The sequence below is a fragment of the Phocoena phocoena genome, chromosome 15 (genome assembly GCF_963924675.1).
Source record: "Phocoena phocoena chromosome 15, mPhoPho1.1, whole genome shotgun sequence".
Lineage (NCBI taxonomy): Eukaryota > Metazoa > Chordata > Mammalia > Artiodactyla > Phocoenidae > Phocoena > Phocoena phocoena.
Window position 1 is genome coordinate 15220004 of NC_089233.1, and position 23633 is coordinate 15243636.

General features: G+C 50.5%; 1 protein-coding gene across 1 annotated transcript; it reads right to left on the reverse strand.

The window, feature by feature from the left end:
• Positions 1-101: 101 nt before the first annotated feature.
• Positions 102-23633, reverse strand: ITGAD (integrin subunit alpha D). The gene is given in 37 exon segments (XM_065893174.1): positions 102-215; positions 678-709; positions 712-787; positions 1051-1152; positions 1275-1389; positions 1583-1659; positions 1767-1874; positions 2034-2112; positions 4721-4804; positions 4913-4992; positions 5105-5218; positions 6933-6938; positions 7064-7199; positions 7435-7493; positions 8512-8546; positions 8549-8642; positions 8904-9057; positions 10268-10301; positions 10304-10425; positions 10545-10675; positions 11361-11568; positions 11655-11800; positions 11951-12093; positions 12204-12333; positions 13594-13667; positions 13871-14021; positions 14121-14191; positions 14194-14234; positions 16648-16676; positions 16678-16794; positions 17539-17669; positions 18312-18421; positions 20874-20986; positions 21112-21182; positions 21319-21422; positions 23431-23536; positions 23627-23633. Coding segments are annotated over 37 exon segments (3504 nt in total).

Consider the following 23633-nt stretch of genomic DNA (forward strand, 5'->3'; position numbering starts at 1 on the left):
CTTAGCACCTGGCAAGTTGCTCAGGCCAGTCCAGATCTACACAGAAGTTATTCCCATGGAAGTCAGCCCATGGGGGTACAGCTAAATGGGAAAGTGGATTCTTAGGACAAAGGCTGATTGGGGGCCTCACAGCTGAGATAGTCCCCATTGAATGTGACAGTGTCTTCAAGGTTGTCACCCATCATTTCTTTGTGTTGACGTTTGAAGAAGCCACACTGTGAGGGGAAATAAATCAGAAAATCTGGATCAGAGGGCAGGGTAGGAAGTTGGGAGTAGGAAGAAGCTGAGACAGAAGAAGGAAGACAAACTGACTTGTATTTGTGTGCTAGAACACTTATGTGAACAACAGCTATCACGTACTGAGTGTCTTCTCTGTGCCCAGCTCAGTAGCCGTACACATCATCCATAGCAGAAAAGCAAAGATTCTGCATACCCTGGCCTCATGTTTGTCTCATTTCAGTCACTCTATGATGTAGGCATGATTTCATTTCGAAAATGATGAAAGAGCCTCAGAGAGGTTGAGCAACTTGCCTGACATTGTACAGCGAGTAAGAGCAAAAATGTGTACCCGGACCTGCCTGACTTCACTGTCTGAGTTCTTCCTGCTATACCCTCCTGTCTGTGGGAGGGCTGGGGTTGGGTGCTGGTGGTGTCAAGAGTGAGATGAAAGCACTCACCTTGTACAGTGTAGCTGTGATGAGAGCCAGCACAGCAGTCCTCCCACAGAGCTGCTCACAATGAGGGGGATGGGGTTATAGACCTCATACTCTTCTAGCACCATCTCCACCTGATTTGGGGATCAGAAAGTATCAGGCCTCTTGCTCTTCCAGACTCCTCCCAGTTTCCCAATCTTTAACTCCCTCCCTTTCTTTATCAGTCTCTGCTCCAAGGGGTGAGATACAGAAGCACTCATGGGCTTAGGAACAGTTGCCTGCCTAGGGACCTCCATCCTTCCTCCCTCCAGGCTTGCAAGCCCCCCACCCATCATCACGGATTTAGCACCAGGAGCCCTCTGATCAGCCTGGTCACTGCCTACCACATGGTCACTACCTGGGCTCTCAAGAATGCCTCCTGTCCTGGAAGCTGGGAATACACGGATCTGTTGAACGTGATCTCAGCTACACTCACGACACATGTCTTCTTCTGCAAAGTCTACAAAAAAGAAGGGGAGGGCTGGGAACTAGCTCTGGGGAGGGCTTGGGGTTAGAGAAACATCCTGGCTTGAGGTGGGCACAGACACATCAGGCCCCACCTGAGTCTGGGAAGGGACACACCTGGCTGGCCCAACCGAAGCTGAGGTTGCCCTTCAGAATAAAGTCAAGTTCCTCCTGGATGCCAAAGGAGGGGATGTCACAGCAGAACCTCAGGCAGGCAGCAGTGGAGCAGTCCCGGGGACAGGAGAGGAATGAAACTGAGGAGGGTCTTCACTTAAGGAGGAACCACAAGAGAAAATGAAATCTATCACATTTGGGGTGGGGAATAGATGGACAATCACAGAACGTAAACATGGTGATACAGCTAGCAGTACATTTCCCTGGATCCCCCAGCTCCTAGCTCATTCTGCAGTGGGATCCTTCTCACCAGCACGAGACTGCTTGGAATCTGGGTCTGGAAGTCAGGTGGCTGGGGAGTTTCCCTCTCTGACACACAGGGGAGACTCTAGGAAGTGAGGGGAATAGCCGTAGAAGGATCCACAGTCCACTTGTGAGAGGATATGAGGCACTGTGGGATCAGACCCTGGAGAGTGACAAAAGACAGACAGGCACCCATGAAGGGGCCACCATAGCCACATCCCACACAGCCACACCTTTCAGCAGGACTGGGACCCAGAAATGAATGCTGATGGCCAGATCTCTCTGACTCAGGTCACTCACCTGCAGAAAGTAGAGACAAAACATTACTGTGGTCCCTGGAGCATCCCAAATCCCCCGCCACCTCTCCTGGCTTCAGCCCTCGACTCCTCTCCATCCTTGCCCACCAGCTTCCTACGTTCACATGGGAGTGACAGACGTGGATATTCCCTGGCCTCTCACACGATATCGATGCTCGGCCTCTTTTCTGCTCTTCTGGTCAGAAGCTGAAAAGTTGAAGTACTTGGTGGATTCTTCCTGCCTGGAGAGAGAGAGGGCTTGTTGGTGAAGAACACCCCTGGCACCATCCTCAGTTGCACGCCAGCCTGTGCTGAGGCCTCTGTTGGGCCCAGCAGATGACCCAGGGGAGCCATGATGGTCCCCCTGTGACTGTGAAGCCTCAGCTCCTCTCCTTCGTGGCCTTTTCCCCCGTCCCCCAGAACTGCTAGCTTGTCCCTTGAGACCCCGGCCCTTTCCTCTCCCCATGACTTTGCTCAAGCTCTTTTTCTTCCTGCTTGGAATGTCCTTACCCACTCCCCTTCTGGAAATTTTCACTTCAAGGCCCAACTTGAACATGACCTCTCGTGATGTCTGAACATTTCCCATGGGAAAAAGGCGTTCCCATTGCTTTCTCTACTAGGTACATGGTTGGCCCCCCGTAATGCTTGCAGAGGCAGCTGCCAGAGCAAATAACCCTAAGGGGACTTGAGGGAACCCAGGCCTGGAGGTGGGGTGCAAGCCCTTCCATGATGGGAATGAAGAAAATAGATCCGGCTCTCCTGGGGCAGTTAAGTAATTGGGAGGAAAGATGGTGTGTGGACACAAGCCCACAGAGTGGACATAGATGCTCCAGGCTGCAGGTGGCTTTCTTTCCATCCATCCATCCATCCATGGCCTCCTTTAGTCAACATTCATCATCTGCTAGGCTGTGTGCTTGACTCTGGAGATTCAACATTTAACAAGCCATAATCCCTGCCTTCCCAGGGTTTAACAACTAAGGGCTCAGTGGAATCAGGCAGACAAGCAGAGGGACCTGCAGGTTTCACCAGCAACTAGTGTGCAGAAGCCAGGCCAGCCCTACAGAAACTCCATGGGCCCCGCAGTTTTCCCACAGATGTGACTGTCAGCTTGGTGATTAAGCACATAGGCCAGACCACCTGGGTTCACATCTCAGATCCACCGCTTCCTACCTGAGTAACTTAAGGCAAATTCCTTAACCTCTCTGGGCCAGTTTTTCCCTCTTGAAAACGGAGATGCTAACAATAATGCCTGTAACAGACTTGTGATGAGGTTTGTAGCAGTGCCATGAATGTTAAAATCTATTTTTCCACTTAGTATACTAGCCTTCCTCGCCGCTCCCCATCCTACCCCTTTCTCTCTCTGCTTCAGTTTTCCCACCTTAAAATCTTCCAGTTCTAAACCTCTTTTCAAATTTGAGTAAATCACTCAGCTTCTCCCATCCTTGGAGAGGCACGTAGTATATGGCCATGGGCACAGCTCTGGAGCCAAACCACCTGGGTTTGATTCCTGGTTCTGCCACTTACCAGCTGAACGACAGGGGTAAAAACCTCTGGATTTCCTTGTTGGCAAAAAGGTGTATAACAATAACTATATCAGGACCTCCCTGGTGGTGCAATGGTTAAGAATCTGCCTGCCAGTGCAGGGGACACGGGTTCGAGCCCTGGTCCAGGAGGATCCCACATGCCGCGGAGCAGTTAAGCCCGTGCACCACGACTACTGAGCCAGCGCTCTAGAGCCTGTGAGCCACAACTACTGAGCCCAGGAGCCACAACTACTGAGCCCACGTGCCACAGCTACTGAAGCCAGCGAGCCTGGGGCCTGTGCTCCGCAACACTAGAAGCCACCGCAAGAAGCCCGCGCACTGCAACGAAGAGTAGACCCCGCTCGCCGCAACTAGAGGGAGCCCGTGCGCAGCAACGAAGACCCAACGCAGCCAAAAATAAATAAATAAATAAATAAATAAATTTACAATAGCTATATCACAGAGCTAATAGAGTGGTTAAATAAATGTAAATACATGTAAAGTACTTAAAACAAGGCCTGGCATATCGTAAGTATATATGACAGTGAGCTCTTATTGTAAATGTCAGTGTTTTCCCATGGATAGAAGGGGAAATTCACACATGGGATTTGGAAGGCAATGACACTGCCTGAACCCCCTCTCTAGTTCCCCTAAAAATTGGCACAGCAGCAGCAAACTCTGTCCCATGGCAATATTGTAAGCTTCTGATCAACTCTAAAGCCTCTGGAATTTAGCCAGGTGGGTGGGGCTCCTTGTCCTGCTCCCAGCCTGGCCCCTTCCCCAACCTTTAGAACCCAGAGCAGCAGCCCTACACTTGCCTTTCCTGTGGGCTGCTCAGCCCTGGGCTCTTCAAAACCGTCCCAACAGTTTCTCACATCTCTGCTGTCCTCTGAGTTTTGTGAAAACCTGACCTTCTCTTCACTCTGTGTGGTGACAGACCATATCCTGTTGGGCACAAGCTCCCCACTTCAGAGTGCTCAGAAAAGCCTCAGTCTTAATCTAGTAGCTTCAGTTCAGCATATTCGTGTTTAGCACAAAGGCTGGAACTGGCTTCATGTTAAAGGAAACCTGCATCTTGGAGAGAGAGAAGAGGATACACAGTGGTGGCAAGGTATGTGTGTCCCACCAGCAGGTCAGTTCGTCAGAGAAGAACCAAGAATTGTGGGATATGGTGCTATGGTATAAATATATGGCTGGTCACAAGAATCGCCATGTGGGGAATCAGAGTGGCTAGCTTAGATACCCATCCTCAAAAGAGCAGGCTGGCCTGCAGCGGGAGGTACTAGGCTTGGAGGAAGGTCCAAAGGGAGGGCCAGGAATTAAGTACCTGCTGATCACTGTGTAGACAGCATATTTCACTGGGAGCTCCAGCTGGAAGGTAGTGTTGTTGGATGTAGGCTTATTATTTTCACTGGAGGGAGAGAGGGGTGACTGGTTGGGAAGGAATCCAGGAGAGGAGTTTCTGGCTGGGGCATGAAAAAGGAGAGCGAGGGACACACCATATGTGGCCGGGGCTCACCTGCTTGCATTGGCCCTCAAAAGCAACTTGTCTCCCAGGGTGACCTTGTAGGAGACATCAAATGTGACTATGAAGGTGCCCTGAGGGAGGAAGAAAGAAGGGTTGGGGATAGGGAAGGCCATGGTGGAGTGAGGGAAGGAAATGGGCCAGGACGAGGGAGAAGAGTGATGAGGATTGGGGGGAAGCTCTGACCTTAGTGCCCTCTTGGAAGATGGGGTGGTTGATGCTACAGCTGCTGCTCCTCAGGCCCTCATTCCCAGTGGGCACTGCCTCACATGCCAGGCGCAGGGGATGCTGATGGGGTTGCTTCCAGAGGAGGAGAAAGAATTTTAAAAAATTTACCTACATGTATATATGGGCTTGATGTATAACAGTGGTGGCATTGCAAAGCAGTAGGGGAAATGACAAGTTTTCAGTAAATGGTCCTGGGAAAATTGGCCCATACAAAACAAACAAACAAGCAAATACTGGATCCCTACATCACTCCATACATTAGAATAAATCCTGACTGGATTAAAGACTCCAATGTGAAAAGGCAAAATTAGAAATCTTCTAGAAGATAATATAAGGGAATGTCTTTATATATAACCTTGGAGTAGGGATATATTTCTTAAACATGAAACACACATAAAACACTAAATACAAAGGAAAATTTTGATGAAAATCAACCACAACGAAATTAAGACCATCTATTTATTAAAAGACACTACAAAGAGACTGAAAAGACAAGCAGTAGGAATGGAAAAGATATTTGAACACATATAACTGGAAGAGGACGAGTAACCAGAATATGCAAAGAGCTCTTACAACTCAATGAGAAAAAGATGGACAACTCAGTAGAAAAATAAGAAAAAGAGTTGGACAAGCACTTCCTAAAAGAAGAAATCCAAACAACCAAGAAGTCCAAATGAAAAGTTGCTCAACCTCATTAGAGAAATACAAATTAAAACTGCAAAGAAATATAGTTACTCACCAACCAGATCAACAAAAATTTAAAAGTCTGACAATGCCAAGTGTCAGGGTAGATGTAAAGCCACAGGAATTCTCATACATTGCTGATGGAAGTGTAAATAGGTGAAAATGGTTTGGCTTTACTTATTAAAATTGAAGATACACATAGCCAATGATCCAACAATTCCACATGTGGTATATACTTTCCAAATATTATGTGTAGGGGCACCAGGATACATGTTCAAGAATAGTCATGGCCAAAATCAGAAACAACTCAAATGACCATCGATCATCGAATGGGTAAATAAATTGTGATTTAGTCATGCAAAGGGATTCTAAATAGTAGTGAAAATATTCCATAGCCACAAGCAACAACATGGATGAATTTCACAAGCATAACATTGAAGAAAAGAAGAAAGACACAAAAGAACATACAACATTGTTATCACTTATATTTGGAATCTAAAAAATGAAACAAACGAGTGAATATAACAAAACAGAAACAGACTCACAGATCTAGAGAATAAACTAGTGGTTACCAGTGGGGAGCGGAAGGGGGCAGCAGCAAGATACAGGTCGTGGTTTAAGAGGTACAAACTACTGTGTATAAAATAGATAAGATACAAGGATATATTATACAGCACAGGGAATATAGCCAATATTTTATAATAATTTTAAATGGAGTGTAATCTATAAAATATTGAATCACTATGTCGTACACCTGAAACTAATATAAGATTGTAAATCAACTATAATTTAAAACTTGCAGGAAAAAAGGAACATACAACATGTCTCCATTCATATAAAGTTCAAATATTGGCAAAACCCAACAGTATTATCTAGAGATATATTTATGGGTGGTAAAACTATAAAGAAATACAAGGAACTGATCATTGCAAAGTCAGAATAGTGATTACCTTTGGGAAGAGTGTGAGGTTAGGATGAGGGAAGGCGCACATTGAAAGGGCTTCTGGAGGTGCTAGCAGCGCTTTACTTCTTGACCCGGATGTTAACTACATACACTTTTGCTTAATAGTTAGTCATTAAACTATACATATGCCTTATGCACTTGTGTGTGTGTGTGTGTGTGTGTGTGTGTGTTTATATTTCATTGTAGAAGAAATTAAGAGGAACCTATTATAAACCAGAGCAGGAGAACGGTCCCAGCCACTAGAGCCCAAGGGAGCTGTTTATCTAGATTCTTAACACTCGTCGATAGGACAGCCCTGCTGGATAGTAGAAGCTGATCACAGTTCCACAGGAATCCTCACCCTCACTCCACACGGTCACTGTCACATTGAGCTCCAGGCAGCTCCCCACCACCAGGGTCTGCAGGCTGAACAAGGAAGGACAAGACTGGGACAGAGACTCAAGGAAGTAGATTGGAATTGAATCAGGGGCAGGGGCAGGGCTGTGGGAACGCATGAGCTACAGGCTGATAACTGTCCCATCAAAAGCATTTCTTTGTTAGAAGGAGAGCCAAAGGGAAACACAAGGACTTCTCATCCTATGAGGATGGGAGACCCAAAAGCTTGAGTGTCTGGCTATGAAAGGAGATAGAGCTCACTCACCCTGAGAAGGTGAGGCTGACACTCAGGTCCCCTTGCCCACAGTTCTTCTCAAAGGGGAGCTGCAGCAAAACAGTATATTCTCTTCCCATCCGTGTCTTAAGCCATCTCCAATCCCCTCATTAGGATCACTCATCGACGTTGAGTATTAGCACCCACCCTGCACCCAGCGCTGTGCTAAACACTGGCAAGTAGGGCAATGAGGGAGGGGCAGTTAGAATATAAAGGGAAGATAAGACAAGATCCTAGGCTTCGAGGAACAGAAAGCTTAGCTGAGGAGTCAAATCCAACACTCACTGGAACAACCATTCAGCAAACATTACAGATTGTCAATGATGGGACAGGTTCTGGGTCAGGAAAGGTGGGAACTACAGGTGAATGAGACACGGTTCTTGCACTCAAGGAACCTTCAATACCAAAGGAGCCACAGAAGTAGACACAGATTGCTATGAGTCCAGTCAAACATGATATTTGGCATGGTATCACCATGACACAACAGGAGGCCAGAGAAGAGGTGACAGACGCTGAGTGTAGTGTTCAAAAGAGAGGGAGATCAGACTGGGGCTTTGGGGATTAGAGGAGATCTTTGAGGTGGAGAGAAGGTGATGTTTTCCAAATAAGAAATATGGCATACAGGAAGGATGTAAAAATCAACGGCCAAACAATGTCTTAATCTGTTTATTATGTGCCCTTACTAGGAAAACTCTGAGCAGTTCTAGGTACCTATGATCCCTTGACAGTGCCTCCTCTGAAAGAATAAGGGAATTGTAAGGTGAAAATGGAAGGAAGGAAGGAAGGGAAGGAAGGGAAGGAAGGAAGAAAGACGACATGGACAAAGGCACAGAGATAGAAATGAGAAAAGTTGGGAAGGGTCTGCAGAATGAGAACCAGAGAGTTTATGTTGGAGTGAAGTGGATAACCAGCTGGGATGTGTGTAGGGATCCAAGCTGGGCGGGGCTGCGGTAACTGGGTGGAAGCATTTTAGATTTGAAGTGTTTGGTGGGAGCCACTGTTGGCTCTTGAGCACATGGAGACACAGTGAAAGTCAGCACATTCCTGGGACTTCATCGGAAGACTCACAGAAGCAGTGAAGCAGTCCTGTGAGCCCACAGCCGCACAGGGCGCAGGTTCTGAGATGAGGAGATGGGCTCCGCAACCAGGGAGAAGTTGAGTCGCAGGGTGATGGGGTTCCCCAAGTCCTCCGCACAGTCCTGAGGGAGAAGGGGCATTCAAGAACCCGTTCTCCTCCTCCTTACTTGCTACTACTCGGGCTTCTCCTCCACTGCATCCATGCCCCGCTGTCCAGACAGCACCCCATCCACGCTGTGGAGCCAGGTTCCTCGGGCCCGACTTTCCCCTCTCCAGCTGCAGGCGCCCACCCTTCCCACCTCACTCAGCAGGGAGTGGAGATGCCAGAGGCTAGCCTTGGGCTCCTGCCTCCCTCTCCCTTTCCCAGAACCCAAAGTCCTCACTGGTAGAAGCAGCTTCATGGTGTCACAGTGCTCTCCCAACCCTAGGGTTTTTCTTCGAGTCAAAGTCCAGTTCTTGGTCTCATCAAAAATGGCACGAGAAATCAGACGACCTGGGTCCAATGCCAGATCGTACATGACAGAGCTTCGGACGTCACTTGAAGCAGAAGGGGGAATGGAAGACGGAAAGTGAGAGAAGCGCAAATGTTCTGTTTTCATTTTTTCATGCAATAAAGACTTGCTGAGCGCTTTCTGTGGGCCATGAACTGTACCAGGTGCTGGGGATACATGTGGAGAAGGTGGAGAATTATGGTCCCTGCCCTCATAAGCTTACAGCCTAGAAACAGAGACCAGCACGTATGACATAACATCACAGCGAGATCCATGCAAGGGTGGGATCCTCAGTGGTACCCAGGAGGGCTTGTTAACTCAGACTGGGGGTCAGAGATGCTTTCCTGGATGGGCCTTGTCTGAGCTCCAACCTGGAGGATGAACAGGAGTCAGGTGAAAAGCAGGGAGGGGAAAATCCCAAACTCTGGGAATAGTGGCTAAGACCAGAAGGAAGAGGGAGGTTGGCACATTAATTTAAAAGGAGTTCCCTGGGGCTTCCCTGGTGGCGCAGTGGTTGAGAGTCTGCCTCCCGATGCAGGGAACACAGGTTCGTGCTCTGGTCCGGGAAGATCCCACATACCGCAGAGCAGCTGGGCCCGTGAGCCATGGCCGCTGAGCCTGCGCGTCCGGAGCCTGTGCTCCGCAACGGGAGAGGCCACAACAGTGAGAGGCCCGCGTAGCGCAAAAAAAAAAAAAAAAAAAAAAAAAAAAAAGGAGTTCCCTGGAGGTCCAGTGGTTAGGACTCTGCACTTTCTCTGCCGAGGGCCTGGGTTCAAACCCTGATGGGGGAAGTGAGATCCCGCAAGCCACGTGGCCAGGCTGAAAAAGAAAAAAAGTGTATGGCGTAGGGGGAAGGGGACAAGGTGAGGCTGCAAAGGCAGAGAGGGACCAAATCATGGGGTCATTGTGGGCAAAACTTCTGGTCTTTATAAATGCAAGAAAGGGGCGGTTGAGGGGTGTTAAGCAGTGTTTGGTTCCCTGTGGAGAGTGCAGGGGGCGTGCAAGAATAGCCGTGGGCACAGCTCAGAGTGGGTGGGAAGGCGAAGCCGTGTCCTCGAGGAAGGCGGTGGAGAGGGCAGACCTCGGATGTGTCCTGGAGACAGAACCTAGAGGCCCGGGTGTGGGAAGAGGGAGGGAGGAGGACAGCTGGGTGGGCATGGAGGTGAGATTTGGGTTCCTGGGCTCATTCTGTCCTGAAGATATAGGGCTGGGGGCCTCTCCGGGGCAGTGAGGGTCTGGGTCTACCAGGAGGAAACTCACCTAGCTGGTCCTGTGAGCTTTTGTGGAGAGACAGACTGTGGCGTCCCCAGCTTCCAGGGCGGTGGGCAGCTCTTCCCAGCACTGGTACACAGACTTTGTCACCTCCGAGGGCGTGAATCTCATAGCCACCTCCACGTTCAGCACCGACAGGCTCCTGAGGGTGCATGAGGGGCTGAGGACGGGCCTCTGGCCCCCAGAAGGAGAACAAGGGAAGGGGCAGCTTAGTGGATCAGACACAAGGGGCAGGCAAGGGGGGAGTAGGGGAATTGTCACCTGAGCAGCACCGCGTGCCCCTGGGCCCCGACGGCCAGGTCCACCAGTCCATCCTGGGTGAGGTCCTGACCCCCGCTCAGTGAATGCCCGAAATACTGGAGCCTGGGGGAGAGCTGGGAGCCTGCAATCTGCTGGCCAGAGAAGGATAAAAGCAGTGCAAATCAAGGAAAGGGGATTGGAAAGGTTGGAGAAGAAAGATTTGGAAAGGACACTGAGTAGAGAAGTTGAAGAGCGGGGAGGAGGGGAGAGCAAGCAAAGTGAGGACCCCACAGTCCACAGGCAGAGAGGAGAGCACTTTGGGTCCAGTGAGGACCACGAAGGTGCAGGTCAATGACAAAATCAAAGCGTAATGATGGGAGCATAATAGATTCATTTATTCATCGTTTACACGTTGATTCATAAATTACGTATGTTCATTCATAAATATTTGAGGAATGGAGTGCTTAGTGCTCTCACTGAGTTATCTTTACAAGAAGCCAATAGAATTTGCTCATCCTCTCATAGAAGGAAACCAGGGCTCACAGAGGCTAAATCGGTCACTTGACTGAGGCCACGCAGCTCACAGGGCTGGTCAGGCATTTGACCTGGGGCCTGTGATCTCTTAACTACTAAGCGGCTCACACACTCTGAAGTCTGGAGTCAAAGGAGAGAAAAGAGAATTTGTGCTTAGCTGGGCCTGGGGAAATTCAGGAAAGTAAACCACTAAAGGAGGAAGGGAATGGTCACTGCTGAGGCCGGTGACAGGAGGCGGCGTCAATTGAATCTACGAGAGGGGGGAGGAGGCGAACAGAAGAGGCTGAAGCAGAGAGGCCTCACCTGGCTGTGGACGGGGCTGATCCCCAGTCCCGAGGTTCCATGAAACAGGTAGACAGCACCCCGGTTCTCCTGCTCTCCCGGGGCCCCGATGGCCACGTCCGTCAGCCTGTCCCCGTTCACATCCCCCAGCACCGTCAGAGCTGCCCCAAAGCGGGCCCAGGGGTGGCCTTGCTCCCCTCACAGGACAGCACCACACTGCCACTTAGCCCTCTGCAGAACACAAACAGTGTCAGGTCCCACCCCAGGCAACCCCTCCACACCCAGACCCCACCCAGCCCGGGTCTCATCAACCACTCACCCCCCCAGGGAAAGGGGCACACGGACACCTGCCCGCCCCGGCTCTGCTCATAGTAATGGGGGGCCCCGATGAGGACCAGGTCGGAGCTGCCATCTCTGTCCACGTCCACGGAGCTGAGGGAGGCCCCGAAGTAGGAGCCGATCTGGAGAGCAGAGCGTGGAGTCATCCTGCCTACCCCTGCACCCGCTCTGGGCCAGGTCCCGCCTCTCCCCAGATACCGGCCCCTCCCTGCTGGGTCCCACACCCCCTTCATCTCCCTCTCTGCCCCTGGAGACCCTCCTCCACACCCAACCTGGGTCCCTGTGACTTCAGCCTTCGGCCTCCATTGCCCGGACACCTGCGTGAAGATGACAACCTTCCCGGTGTGCTGATGGCGGGGGGCCCCCAGGACCAGGCTGTGTACCCCCTTCCAAACGGCCAGCTCTGTGGAGTAACCTGAGGGGACCAGGCCTCAGCACAGAGGCTTCCACTCCCCACCCCCGGGCCCCTGCCCTTCCCAGGCAGCCCGTCTCCCGCCCGGCCCTCCGACCACAGCCTTGCCTCACCCAGGTAAGAGTCACTCATGTCCGCGTGCTCCTGAGACATGTTGATGAAGGTGGGGCTCCTATTTGGGGGGTACAGGAAGGCACCTCCAGACCAGCTGAAGCTCCCCACAGCCCCCAGAACTGGTCCATCCTGGGAGGAAAGGATTCCAGAGCAGGTGGGAAGAAGAAGAAGACAGCCTATTCCGAAGCAATGGCTGCCACTGACTCCGCCCATCATGTGGAATTCTCTTTGCTCTTCCCTGGCTCTCACCAGCAGCCTCCATGTCCCTGATTCCTACATGTCTCAGTCCGTCCCCATTGCCGCCATCACGGTCACCCCAGCGCCTCTCACCCACTGCCCTTCCTGCCTCCTAGCTTGCTTTCCTCTGTTTCATCTACTGCCCCAGAGTTGGGTTTCTTCCAACCCAAACGTGCAGCCACCACCCTGCTGGCAAACCAGGGTGGCTCACTGTCCCCAAGCTCCTGAGGGTGGCATTTAGGATCCTTCCCAATCGAGCCTGCGCAGTGACAATCTGTTCCAAAATACACCAAGCCTCTGGCCGGGACGCTCCTTTCTCCTCTTTCTGGGACGCAGCTCCTCTCTCTGGAAGAGTCAGCCTCTAAGTCACCTCTGTGAGGTCTTCCTAGGCTCCCTCAGAACGGGATTGGCATTTCCTCCTCTGAATGCTTATTGCCTTTTCAAACTTTTGCTTATGGCTAATTTAGGACACATACAAAAGTCGAAAGAAATGTGTAGTGAATCCATAAGGACCCGTGACCCAGCGTCAGTGATTAACTCATGACAAACCTTGTTCCACGTCTACGTCCACCTCAATTGCCCTCAAAGTTATTCTGAAGCAAATCTCTCTGGATATTTTGAACACACATCTACTTTCAGACAATTGTCTGTCTATATTGTCACTTCTTTGGTCTGCACGGGCTTCCCATCTCTCCCACCCTCTCTCCATGCTGCCCCTAGCTCACTCTGCTCCAGCTGTGCTGGCCCTTCTATCTCAGTGCTGGCCCTTCCTGACTCAGGACCTTTGCACTTGCTCTTTCCTCTACCTGGAGCAATCTCTCGCCATATTTTTCCAGGCCTCGCCCTTTCTCATCATTCAGCCTCAGCTGTTACTCCTTAGGCCTCCTCTGACACCTCTCTTTCTCTATCCCAGTGCTTAGCACAATCTGAAAGTCTTTCGTTTGCCTCACCTCCTCCCACTAGTTATGCGATCCAGGAGAGCAGGAACCTGCGCTATCCTGTTCTCTGTACCTACATACACTGCCTGTGTGTCTCTCCTGGACTAGATGGTGAGCTTGAGGACAGGGTCTGCGTTCTTGTTTATTCTGGTTCCCAGCTCCCAACACAGGGCTGGTGCCTGATACTCGTTAATCGAGCACACACTCCACTCACCGTTGTGAGGACGGAACTGAAGCCTTCTTGAGACATCTCATGCTAGAAGGAGCTACTTGTCTTTGACTGCGTTCCTGTGGGGAAACGGGTCAATCAGGCTCCCGGAGACCTTGAGACCATGAAGATTCAGAGCAGAAAGAGGAGAATGTGGTCTGGGGCTTGGGTTCTGGGGGACAATTTTGGGTGAGCTATGAGCAGGGATGAACCTTCAGGACTGAGGGGCACAGTTGGGTTGCGACTCTTTCAATTCCGAGACCCAAGGTCACACCCCATTTACCCTCGACTGCAAAGATCTTCTCCTGCAGCTGCTTCTGGGTGTTGCTGAGTGCTGCAAAGTTGTCCACCTTGAACACGTGGTCCTCCAAAGGCACTGAGCCAATGATGTTCAGCTCCGTCCTGGCAGCGGGATCCTGGAGAGCATCTCCCACCTGTGGCAGAGAGGCAGCCGAGGAGGAGGAGCCCGCCAGCCCTTCTGCCTGGGGGAGGTGCAGGCTGAGTCTGGGGGAGCCACGAGGAAGGGGACGCACCCCAACGGCATAGCGGACGATGCGGGCTCTGTCTGCCTGGGGGATGACGTCGCTGTATTTCAGGGAGTCTTGGCAGTTTTACGGGCCCCATTCTTACTGTGAAATAGTTCTTTCCTATCGAGGAAGAAAAAGGGGGTGACTCTACTGAGATTCTGGGAAGAAATCATTTGCAGCACTAGAAGCTCCTCTGGAAAGACTGGAGAGTCCTGGCACCCTGAGACTCAGGTATGTTAAGACATGGATACATACTGACGATCATTAGTGAGACTGAGAACCAAGGTACTCATATTCCTTGTTCCTAAAGTTCCATCCACTACAGAACCTCATTCCCAGGAGGCAACAAGGCAAGTTACTTCACCTCTCTGTGCCTTTGCTTCTCTCCATGCAAGATGAGAGCAATAATTGTACCATAGCTGGTCTCCAAAGATGGTCCCCAGTGAACCACACCTGGTTCCTTTCCTGCGTTGAGCCTGGCCTGTGACTCCCTTTAATTGGCAGCACGCGACAGAAGTGACCCCGTGCCAGTTACGGGCCTAAGAAACCTTGGTAGCTTTTGCACTTTGTGGAGCCCTGAGCCGCCATGAGAGAAGTCTAGCCAACCTGTTAGAGGCACCCCGTGGAGCGGCCACCTGAAGAGAGAGGCCCAGCCATCCCAGCTGAGCCCCGCCTTCCAGCCAATCCTGCCAAGGCAGCAACCACGTGAATGAAGCTCTCATAGTCCAGCCTCAGGTGCCACATGGCCACAGCCACATAAGAGACCCCACCTGAGAAGAGCTGAGCCCCAGGATCGTGAAAAGTAGTAACAAAAGGGGTGTTGTTTAAGCCACTAAATTTGGGAGTGGCTTGTCAGGCAGCGATAAATAACTGACACAAATAGTATCAGGTTATTCTGAGGGTCAAACGAGGTGAAGCTTTTCCAACAGTGACTGGCCTACAGGTAAGCATTAATTCTACGGTAGCTATTACAAATGATTAAAAATGTAACATATATGTTCATGCAGTTCTACAAACTCAGAATAAACACACACACACACACACACACACATATGCACCAGATAACATACACACACCAGATATAATACTGAAGCAACCTAAATGTCCCGTGTTAGGGAAGGGGTTTAGCAAATCATGACCCAGCCCCTTGGTGGAAAAGTACACAGCCATTTCAAAGGAAAACAATAAAAGCTGTAGAGAAGCATGGAACAGGTTTATGGAACAGATGGAAAAAAATGGCAGGATGAAGATAGTTTCTGCCCTGATTGTGACTATATAAAATAAATCTAAATAAAGACAAGGATGGAAATGACGCTGTGCTTTTTGAGAGTAGGATTTATTTAGTCATTTGTACTTATTCTTTCTTGTTGCCAAAATACTGCAAGATGGTTGGCTAGAGGAACTGTAGGTAATATTTCTTTTTTTTTTCAAAACTTTCCTTAATGCTGTTGCCTTTTTGTCTTTTTTGTAATGAAACTTCTGAAAGAAAAAAACCACAGCAACCACCCAGTCAGTGGCAGAGCTGGGCTTGGCTCTAGGGAGCAGGGAGGTGATGGGAGAGGATGGATTTTGATGAGAACCACACCATCGCCCCCTGCTGGGAGGAGCTTTAGGGACTGGGAAAGATGCCTCTCCTGTGTGACTTTCAACTCAAGAGACAGAGGCTTTCTTCCTGGTTGTCCAGTCCCAACAGGTCAGTGTTCAAGGCAGAAAAGCCACCCAAAAGTAAAGAGAGTGCCTTTGGAGAGATCATCCCTTTTTCAATATTTCTCCAGCACCATCCCCAGGGCAGTGCCCAAGGGTGTGCAGGAAGTCAAGGATCCCAGACGTTCTACCCAGTTTTTTCCCATGGGAACCACACATTCCACTGTGGTCCCACCACCTAAGCCATTTTCTTCCTGGACCACCTAGCCCCCAGTTCCGGGCAGGCACATGGTACATAGAGACTTGAGTGGATGAGGGATGAGAGGATGAAGGGATGAAGGGAGCTGAGTAGGGAGAAAGGCACAAAGAAGACACTTGGAAATAATTCCTGAGTCCCTTCCAGGGAGGTAAAGAGGAGCTGCACCATTTTTTGGATAAAATCCCCAACCATTTATCTCGCACTTCTTGTGCGGAAACACCTCACCCACGTTATCTCGCTTAATCCTTCTAACCAAGTTGTGAGTTTTTCCTCATTGGACAGTTTCCTGAGACTTAGAAAGAGTCAGTAACTCCAAGGGTGGCCCAGGTAGCTAGCGGAGAGCCAGGATGGGAACCAAGAAGCAAAGTCCAGGTGGGCTCAGGGTCCAGCCAAGCCAAAGCCAGGCAAAGGGGAAACACGCTGCAGAGGAGTCCCGCCCTAGATCAGGGGACGGCAATGAGCGATGGGACCAGAAACACTCCAGGGAGGACTCTGCCTGCAGCCCCCTTGCTCCCCTGTGAGCCCCTTTCCCCAGAGCCTCCCTCAGCCTCTAAGAAGGGCTGTGCAGACCCAGCAGGAGGCAGCAGTGAGGTAGCAGCTCATTCACAGGCAGCGTGGGGCGGAGCTTACACCACTGTCTGGGTGCCTGTGGCTGTGAACTGTCAGGCCACCCAGTTGGACGATGGGATCCACCAGGCTCTGAGGGCTCCGGCTGGTCTGAAATTGGCTGAAGGTGAAGTGGGTCTTCAGAAGGTTTGAGTATTGCATCAGCAAGAACTGTGAAGGCCAAGAAGAGGGCCCTGGGGCCCAGGAGTTGTTTTTTATTTTGGAATAATTTTGTATTTACAAACCATGTTCCATGTGGTTTTGAGGCCCGACAAACATATACTGAGACCCAGAAAAAAATAAATGGCCCCAAAAGAAAACTGGAAAATCAAAACCAAATAATGTTCCTTTCTTAGTTTACAAAGAATAGCCTGGCCAACCACAATATTTGTTAAACTTAGATTTTTAAAAAAATTTATAATACATGAAATCAATTTGTAGGTTATATTTCCTTGCTTCTCAAGAATTTGTATAAATATATATATATATATATATATATATATATACACACACATATACACACACACACTGATTACTGGGAAATAAAATAATAAGGTAAAGAAATTGTGAGTTACATGGAAAACATAATAAAGAAATCATCATTTGGCCAAGTTACCTTCAGTCAAATATCACAGTAAGTTGATTTGATAATCCTTTCAATGTATTTAAACAGCAAAAACATTGTATTTCCTGTGGCATGTGGGGACATAGTACATGAGATGGGGGTACCTCCTCAGGTTAGGGCTCAAATCGGCCCTGCACTGGGACCATACCTTGACCTTGGACCCTGGCCTCCTCATGGCACAAGTCCACTGAGCCAGCCCCCAGCGATGCCAGGCCCCCTCCCAGGTTGGCCTTCCCAGAGGTAGACCCTCCCTGATCCCAATCCCCAGGCCTCGGGGGCCCAGCCTTCACCAGTGTGTGGGTGCCCTTGAACTGGTCCATCACAGCTCTGACAAAGTTCTTCATCCGTTTAAAGTCATTTCGGTCAATGCTGCCAGAGCCATCAATCAGGAAGACAATGTCTATCTCTTGATTTGGACACTCTGCAGAGAGGGAGGGAGGAATCAGAAATGCATGGGCAGGTCCCAGCCACTTCCTGGGACCCAGAAACCCTTTCTGCTCCACAGAGCCAGGGGGCCATCCTTGGCGTAGGGATGACAAGGCCCCCTGGCCCACCCAGTTTCTGATACCCTCCACCGAGGAGGTCCAAATCTGTTGCCCAAGCCCCTTCTCCCTTCAGCAGAATCCCTGTTGCTCCCCTCCCTCCACAAGGCCTACAAAAGGGGAGGAAGAAGTAGAGGGTGGGGCCCGGGTGGGCTCCTAACTCATTTAGTCAACAAATATTTATTGAATACACCACCAGGGATACTGTGGGGCTCAGTGGAAGGCAATTTAGCAAAGTGGTTCAGAATGTGCATCCTGGAGCCAGCATGCCTGGGCTCGAATCCCACCTCTTCCCACCTCTTAGTGGTGAATGCGGGCAAGTTACATAACTTCACTGGGCTTCAGTTTTCCCCATCTGTAAAATGGGTAATGGTAGTGCCTACCACATGGGATTATTGCAAAGATAAAAAGAATGAATTTGTACATAAAGTACTTAAGACAGGGCCTGGCACCCCATAAGAGGTAGCTGTTATCACCATCATCACCACATGCCTGGCATTGTTCTAGACCCAAGGACACACCTGCAGCGGATGCTAAGGTGCGCCACGAAGACCTGCCCCCCGTCAGGATGGAGGTGCTCATTCCCAGCTGCAGGAAGTTGGCTGTTGATGGCTTCCAGCAGAGTTCCTCCCTAAGTGTCACCCCACTCAAAAGGGAGGTGCCTTGCCCAAGGTCACCTCCTGCTCCTGCGGGCAACCCATACCCGGCCATGCTCTGAGCTCTCCGTGGGGCAGCTGAGGCCTCTCACAGTGTACCCTCTCCATCTGCCAAGTCCTGCTTCCCTCACACTCTCATAAGTGTTGCTCCCGAGAACATTCCCAGGTGAGCCTCTAAGTCTATCTCTGGGGAAACCTGATTGAAGACCATAGCTTTAAAAAAGATCTCGTGGGCTTCCCTGGTGGCACGGTGGTTGAGAGTCCACCTGCCGATGCAGGGGACACGGATTCGTGCCCTGGTCCGGGAAGATCCCACATGCCGCGGAGCGGCTGGGCCCGTGAGCCATGGCCGCTGAGCCTGCGCGTCCGGAGCCTGTGCTCCGCAACGGGAGAGGCCACAACAGTGAGAGGCCCGCATACAGCAAAAAACAAAACAAAAAGATCTCGTCCCTGCCCTTGTGGAGTCCACACCGTAATGGAAAGACACATCATACGTAAATGAACAAATAAAACATTTCAGGTTGTCCCCAGACTTACATAGGGGCTTGTGGCCTGCGTGCAAAACCCGGTTGATGCCTCCACCAGCACCCCACATCCTGTGTTGGCCCCAGGGTGCTGGAAGATCAGACCACCACAGCTATGAGGTGTGATGCTGAGCTGTGGTACCCTGCCTCAGGGCACTGAAGCAGAATGCCTTCTCCCATCTCCTCACTCCTCACCCATCCCACCTACTCAACCAACATCACCAGTGCCCAGAAGAAATGGAAGATCACTTCCCTCCCTGCTTCCTTGAAGACCAGGAAATCCAGCCACCGACACAGCAGGCCGAGAAGCCCTCAGGTGCTCCCCTTCTCACCCTTGATCTGTCCCTGACAGCTGGGTAGCTGACGTTTCCTGCCACCACGTCTTGTACTTGGGCCCACATTTTCAGCTGCATCACAAAACCACCCCCACATGCTCTCTCAGACGAGGCCTGGGGCCAGCGCCCTCGCAATGTTACTTCTGTTTCTTGCTTCTTTTATTGCATCCACTGGGCTTCCCATAACAGGCAGCTGGCTGTAGCTGAATGGCCTTCTGAAAAAAAACTGAGCCAATCAGGAAAGGTTGGCTCAAGCTCTGGGCTCTGCCCCTTCCTAAAGTGGAAACTCACCTCTCTTGAGCCTCAGTTTTCTCTATAAAATGGGGATCATCCTGGCCTCCACAAGGATCTTGAGAGGATGCTATAAGGTGATGCACACCCAGAACCCAGTACCCAGTACTGCTTGGCACACAGTCTTGCCAAATCTATTCAAACCTGCCAAGTCTGGACCAGTTTTACACATCTGTGACCCATTTTCATCAGGCATCCCAGCTCATGAGCCCCAGAAACATCTAGGGAAAGACATTTACCATCTAGTAAATGTCTGGCTGCACAGACATCCCAGGTGGGGCCTGGTGCCCACAAGAGTCTTTTCCACTCTCTCTGTCCCCTCTGTAGACTCTGCTCTCACAATTTGGTCTGGGGACTCTTTCTGCTGCTGTTTCACTTTCTGCTAAAAGCCCACCAAGGCTGGCATCATGGTTTCTCTGGTTCACATCATGCCTTGAGTGGTCCCTGGATCTCATTTGGGGCCCACTATTCCCTCTGATGCCACAGATGGGGCAGTTTATCTGTATCTTCCTCCTAGACGGAACACATGGTCTTCAGCTAGAAAATCAGTCATAATGGCGATCACATACATGTGCCAGAAAGGAGTGTAAGCACTTTATGTGTATTAAATTTTTTAATCCTAATAGCCACCTCGATTATTAAGCTCCGTTTTACCAATGAGGAAACTAAGGCCCAGGGAAAGAAGCCACTTGCCCAAGGACACAGAAGATGAACTTGTAAAGACAGACTCTCAGAAGGAAGCCACGGCAGGGCCCCCAGTCACCACTCTCTATGGATGACATCAGGGCTGCAAAACTGTGCCTCACACTCCCCATGGCCGGGCCATTTGCTCCCTTAGGAAGGGGAAGAGTGGGTCTGGGCTGGGTCCTGGCAGTTCAGCAGTGAATGACCCAGGACTGCTTCCCTCTTGGATTCTTGGATCTATCGTCCTCACCACACATTTTCACCAACCCCCCCCCCTCCCAAGGACCTTCCTCTGGAAACCAGGGGGCATTCCTGCACCTGTTGGCAAATGTAGGGCCCTCATGCCTCCTACAAGAGCTGGACACCCTCCTGCCCCATCAGAGCCATTACCACTTGGCTGGCTCAGGGCTGCTGCCATGAGCTACCCCTCCTGCCAGGCCAGACCATGCTCCCAGCCCCTCCTGTGCTTGCTGAGGCCTCTGGGAAGGGACCTGCACACAGGAGGCCCAAGAGGCCAAGACCCAGGCTTCATGCTCTGCACGCATGAGCAGTGCCAGCACGTGCTCCACACGGAACTGCTGTCTCTAGGGGACCTTAGGGTGGCAGGGACTGTCCAGATGATCTGCAGGTGGGAGCCCAGCAGGAGGCAAGCGCCTTTTGCATACATGTTCTCCCCACAGGCTCTGTGCATGGTCGGGCCGCAGGCCTGAGGACAGAGGCCTGTGTGGGCGAGGGGGCCCCCAGGACGCTTCCCCTCCTTCTCGCCCAGCCCCAGCCTCCTCTGGCCCCTGTTCCTCCATTGAGACCCTCCCGGGACCCAGAAACACTCACCAGCAGCCAGGAGAGATCAGTGGAGGCCACCAGGGACAGGCCCAAGGACGTGTTCACGGCCTCTGGGGGTGCTGAGAGGGCACACACACAGGGTCACACTCAAGGGCACACCCTTGTTTGGGGGGACAGTCCGAGCTGGAGGCTGAGGAGGGTGCGGTCTGGTGTAGGAGGGTTGAAGGCCCTGATTCTTGGGGCCAAGTCACTCACTATTCAGCAAGATGGGCCGACACAAGCCGGTGGCAGCCAGGCAGTCGTACAAACGTCCTGTTTTGTTGACTGCGACCACCTCCAGGGGGGCTCCCACCACGAGTCTGGAGGCACAACCAGGACAGACAGTCACAGGGGGGGTTGGGGCACAAGGCGCTTCGGGTGAAGAAGTGTCACGGGGAAGTGGGACGTCATGAGGGGAGCTCTTGGTTTCGGCCACGTGTGAGGCTATTAAAAATCAGGGCCCGAGTCTAACCCATGTATGTTGAAAGGCCATGCTGGGCTTTTTGTTTATTTGTTTGTGTATGTGTGTGTGTATACATAAATATATGTGTGTTTGTGTATGCAAATGGTTTGTGTGTGTGTGTGTGTGTGTGTGTGTGTGTGTGTTTTAACATTCACCCAAAATAATACTATTCAGAACAAAAACAGCCTTTCCCAGCCACAGGTCAGCGCAATTTGTTTCCTAGGAGCCATCGTTCGGAGCCACCCAAGAAATAGGTCGCCTCAAATAGAAAAAACGGAAAAATGTCCCAAAGCCATAAGCTTTTGAAACCAAATAGATAATTCTGTCATTAATTGGACAATTTAAATATAAGATAAACAATTTAAATGGGACCATTTTAAGCAGCTGTGTCAGAAGCCACATCTGTATCTGCAGTCATATAAATGCAACCATTTATTTGCAAAATTCCTTGAGAGGAGAGAATTTTTTAATTTGGAAAAATGTTCTGTCTACCAACAACCTTGCTACTCAGATGAGGAAACTAGACAAATACTAGTGTACTTTAACTAATTAGCCAAGCAAGTCTTGTTAAATTGTCATTTAACAAGATTCCTTCTAGAGAGCCATTTCTTTATGGAAACCTGAACTCCCTGTTTGTCTAAGGCTTGAGGATGAAACTGAATCAGTTGCTGGAGATGTAGCCGTTTGGGACCTGCTGGCACAAATGTGTGAATAAACTTTTAGTCTTAGACTATTGATCTGCATGTCTTTCTTCACCCCAACCCATTCCTTAGACGTGGGCTCAGTCTTCTCGTATTTGGATAACAACTCAGCAGAAACAAGGAAAAACATTAACTTTGTAGCAATCAGAATAACATCCAATATATATTATTTACTTTACTGTAAATACTGATGAACAGCAGTCAATCAAGAGTTTTATATTCATTTTTTTAAAAAAATAGGGCCCCAACACAAATTGGTGGTGATGGTAAGTGGGACAGAGGCTCTCTTTGGATTTGTTCGGTGTTGTATGATCAGGAGAGTCCCAAGGGAACCCAGGCGAGATGGGGCTGGAGAGGTTCTACATCTTGATCTAGGTGGTGTTTACCTGGGTACACACATATGAAAAATTCATTGAGTTGGATTTGGGATTTGTGCATTTCAGTCTCTGTGCTATATTTCAACACAAACAAACAAAGAAAAAAAAAACTCTGGCTCCTGGCACTTGCTTCCACATTCCCAGCCTGCCATCAGGGTGAGGAAGGAGGAGGGATGTACATTTAGAACTCAGTGACCTCTGTGTGCTCCCTCTTGGCCAAGTGAACTGTCCTGTGCTCTCAGGCTCATTGCCAATGCCACCTCCTCTGTGAAGTCTTCCTGGAATTCCCTCCTGGGTTTGAGGTCTCCCTTCTTCTGCCTCCCAGACTTTGGTTATTCTTGCTTCACACTGTGACTTCAACTCCTTGGGTCCCCGTCTCTGGGACCCAAGAATGTGCACTTCTGGAGGGAGGGCAGGTACATAATTTGCTGGTCCCAGTGCAAAATAAAAATGCGGGGTCTCTTGTCATTGGAAAAAAGTGTTTCCCCCTTTCTTCTGCAGTGCCTCCCTCTCTGCCTGTCCTGGTGTTTCCTATTTGCTATCTGGTGTTGCACTCCTTCATGCACGGGGATCCTCACAGGGCCATCACAGACCCTTAAGGACTGGGCAGGCTGGGCACGGCTGACCCTGTCCTTGCCCAGCTCATGCCAGGGGTCAGTAGTCAGTGGTGTCATGTACAGGCTCCTCGCCCATGCTGCCCTTCCTCCAGGGAAACTCCTGGGCTGCCACATGCAGCCACCTGCCTGCAGGCCAAGGGGGTGGAGCTGGGGAAGTGGGTGGAGCCTACCTAGATCTGCCAAACTGGACCACGCTCTGCCCAAAGCCGGCTCCATCCTCTTGGAAGACCATGGGCTGCTCCACATACAAGTTGAATCCATGATAAGAAGCCAGGACTGAGGAATTTGGGAAGGGGAGGTGAAAGGGACAGTCAGAGAAGCCCCTTCTCCTCTGGACCCCTGACTTCTTGGGGTCTTGATACCCACCCTGCAT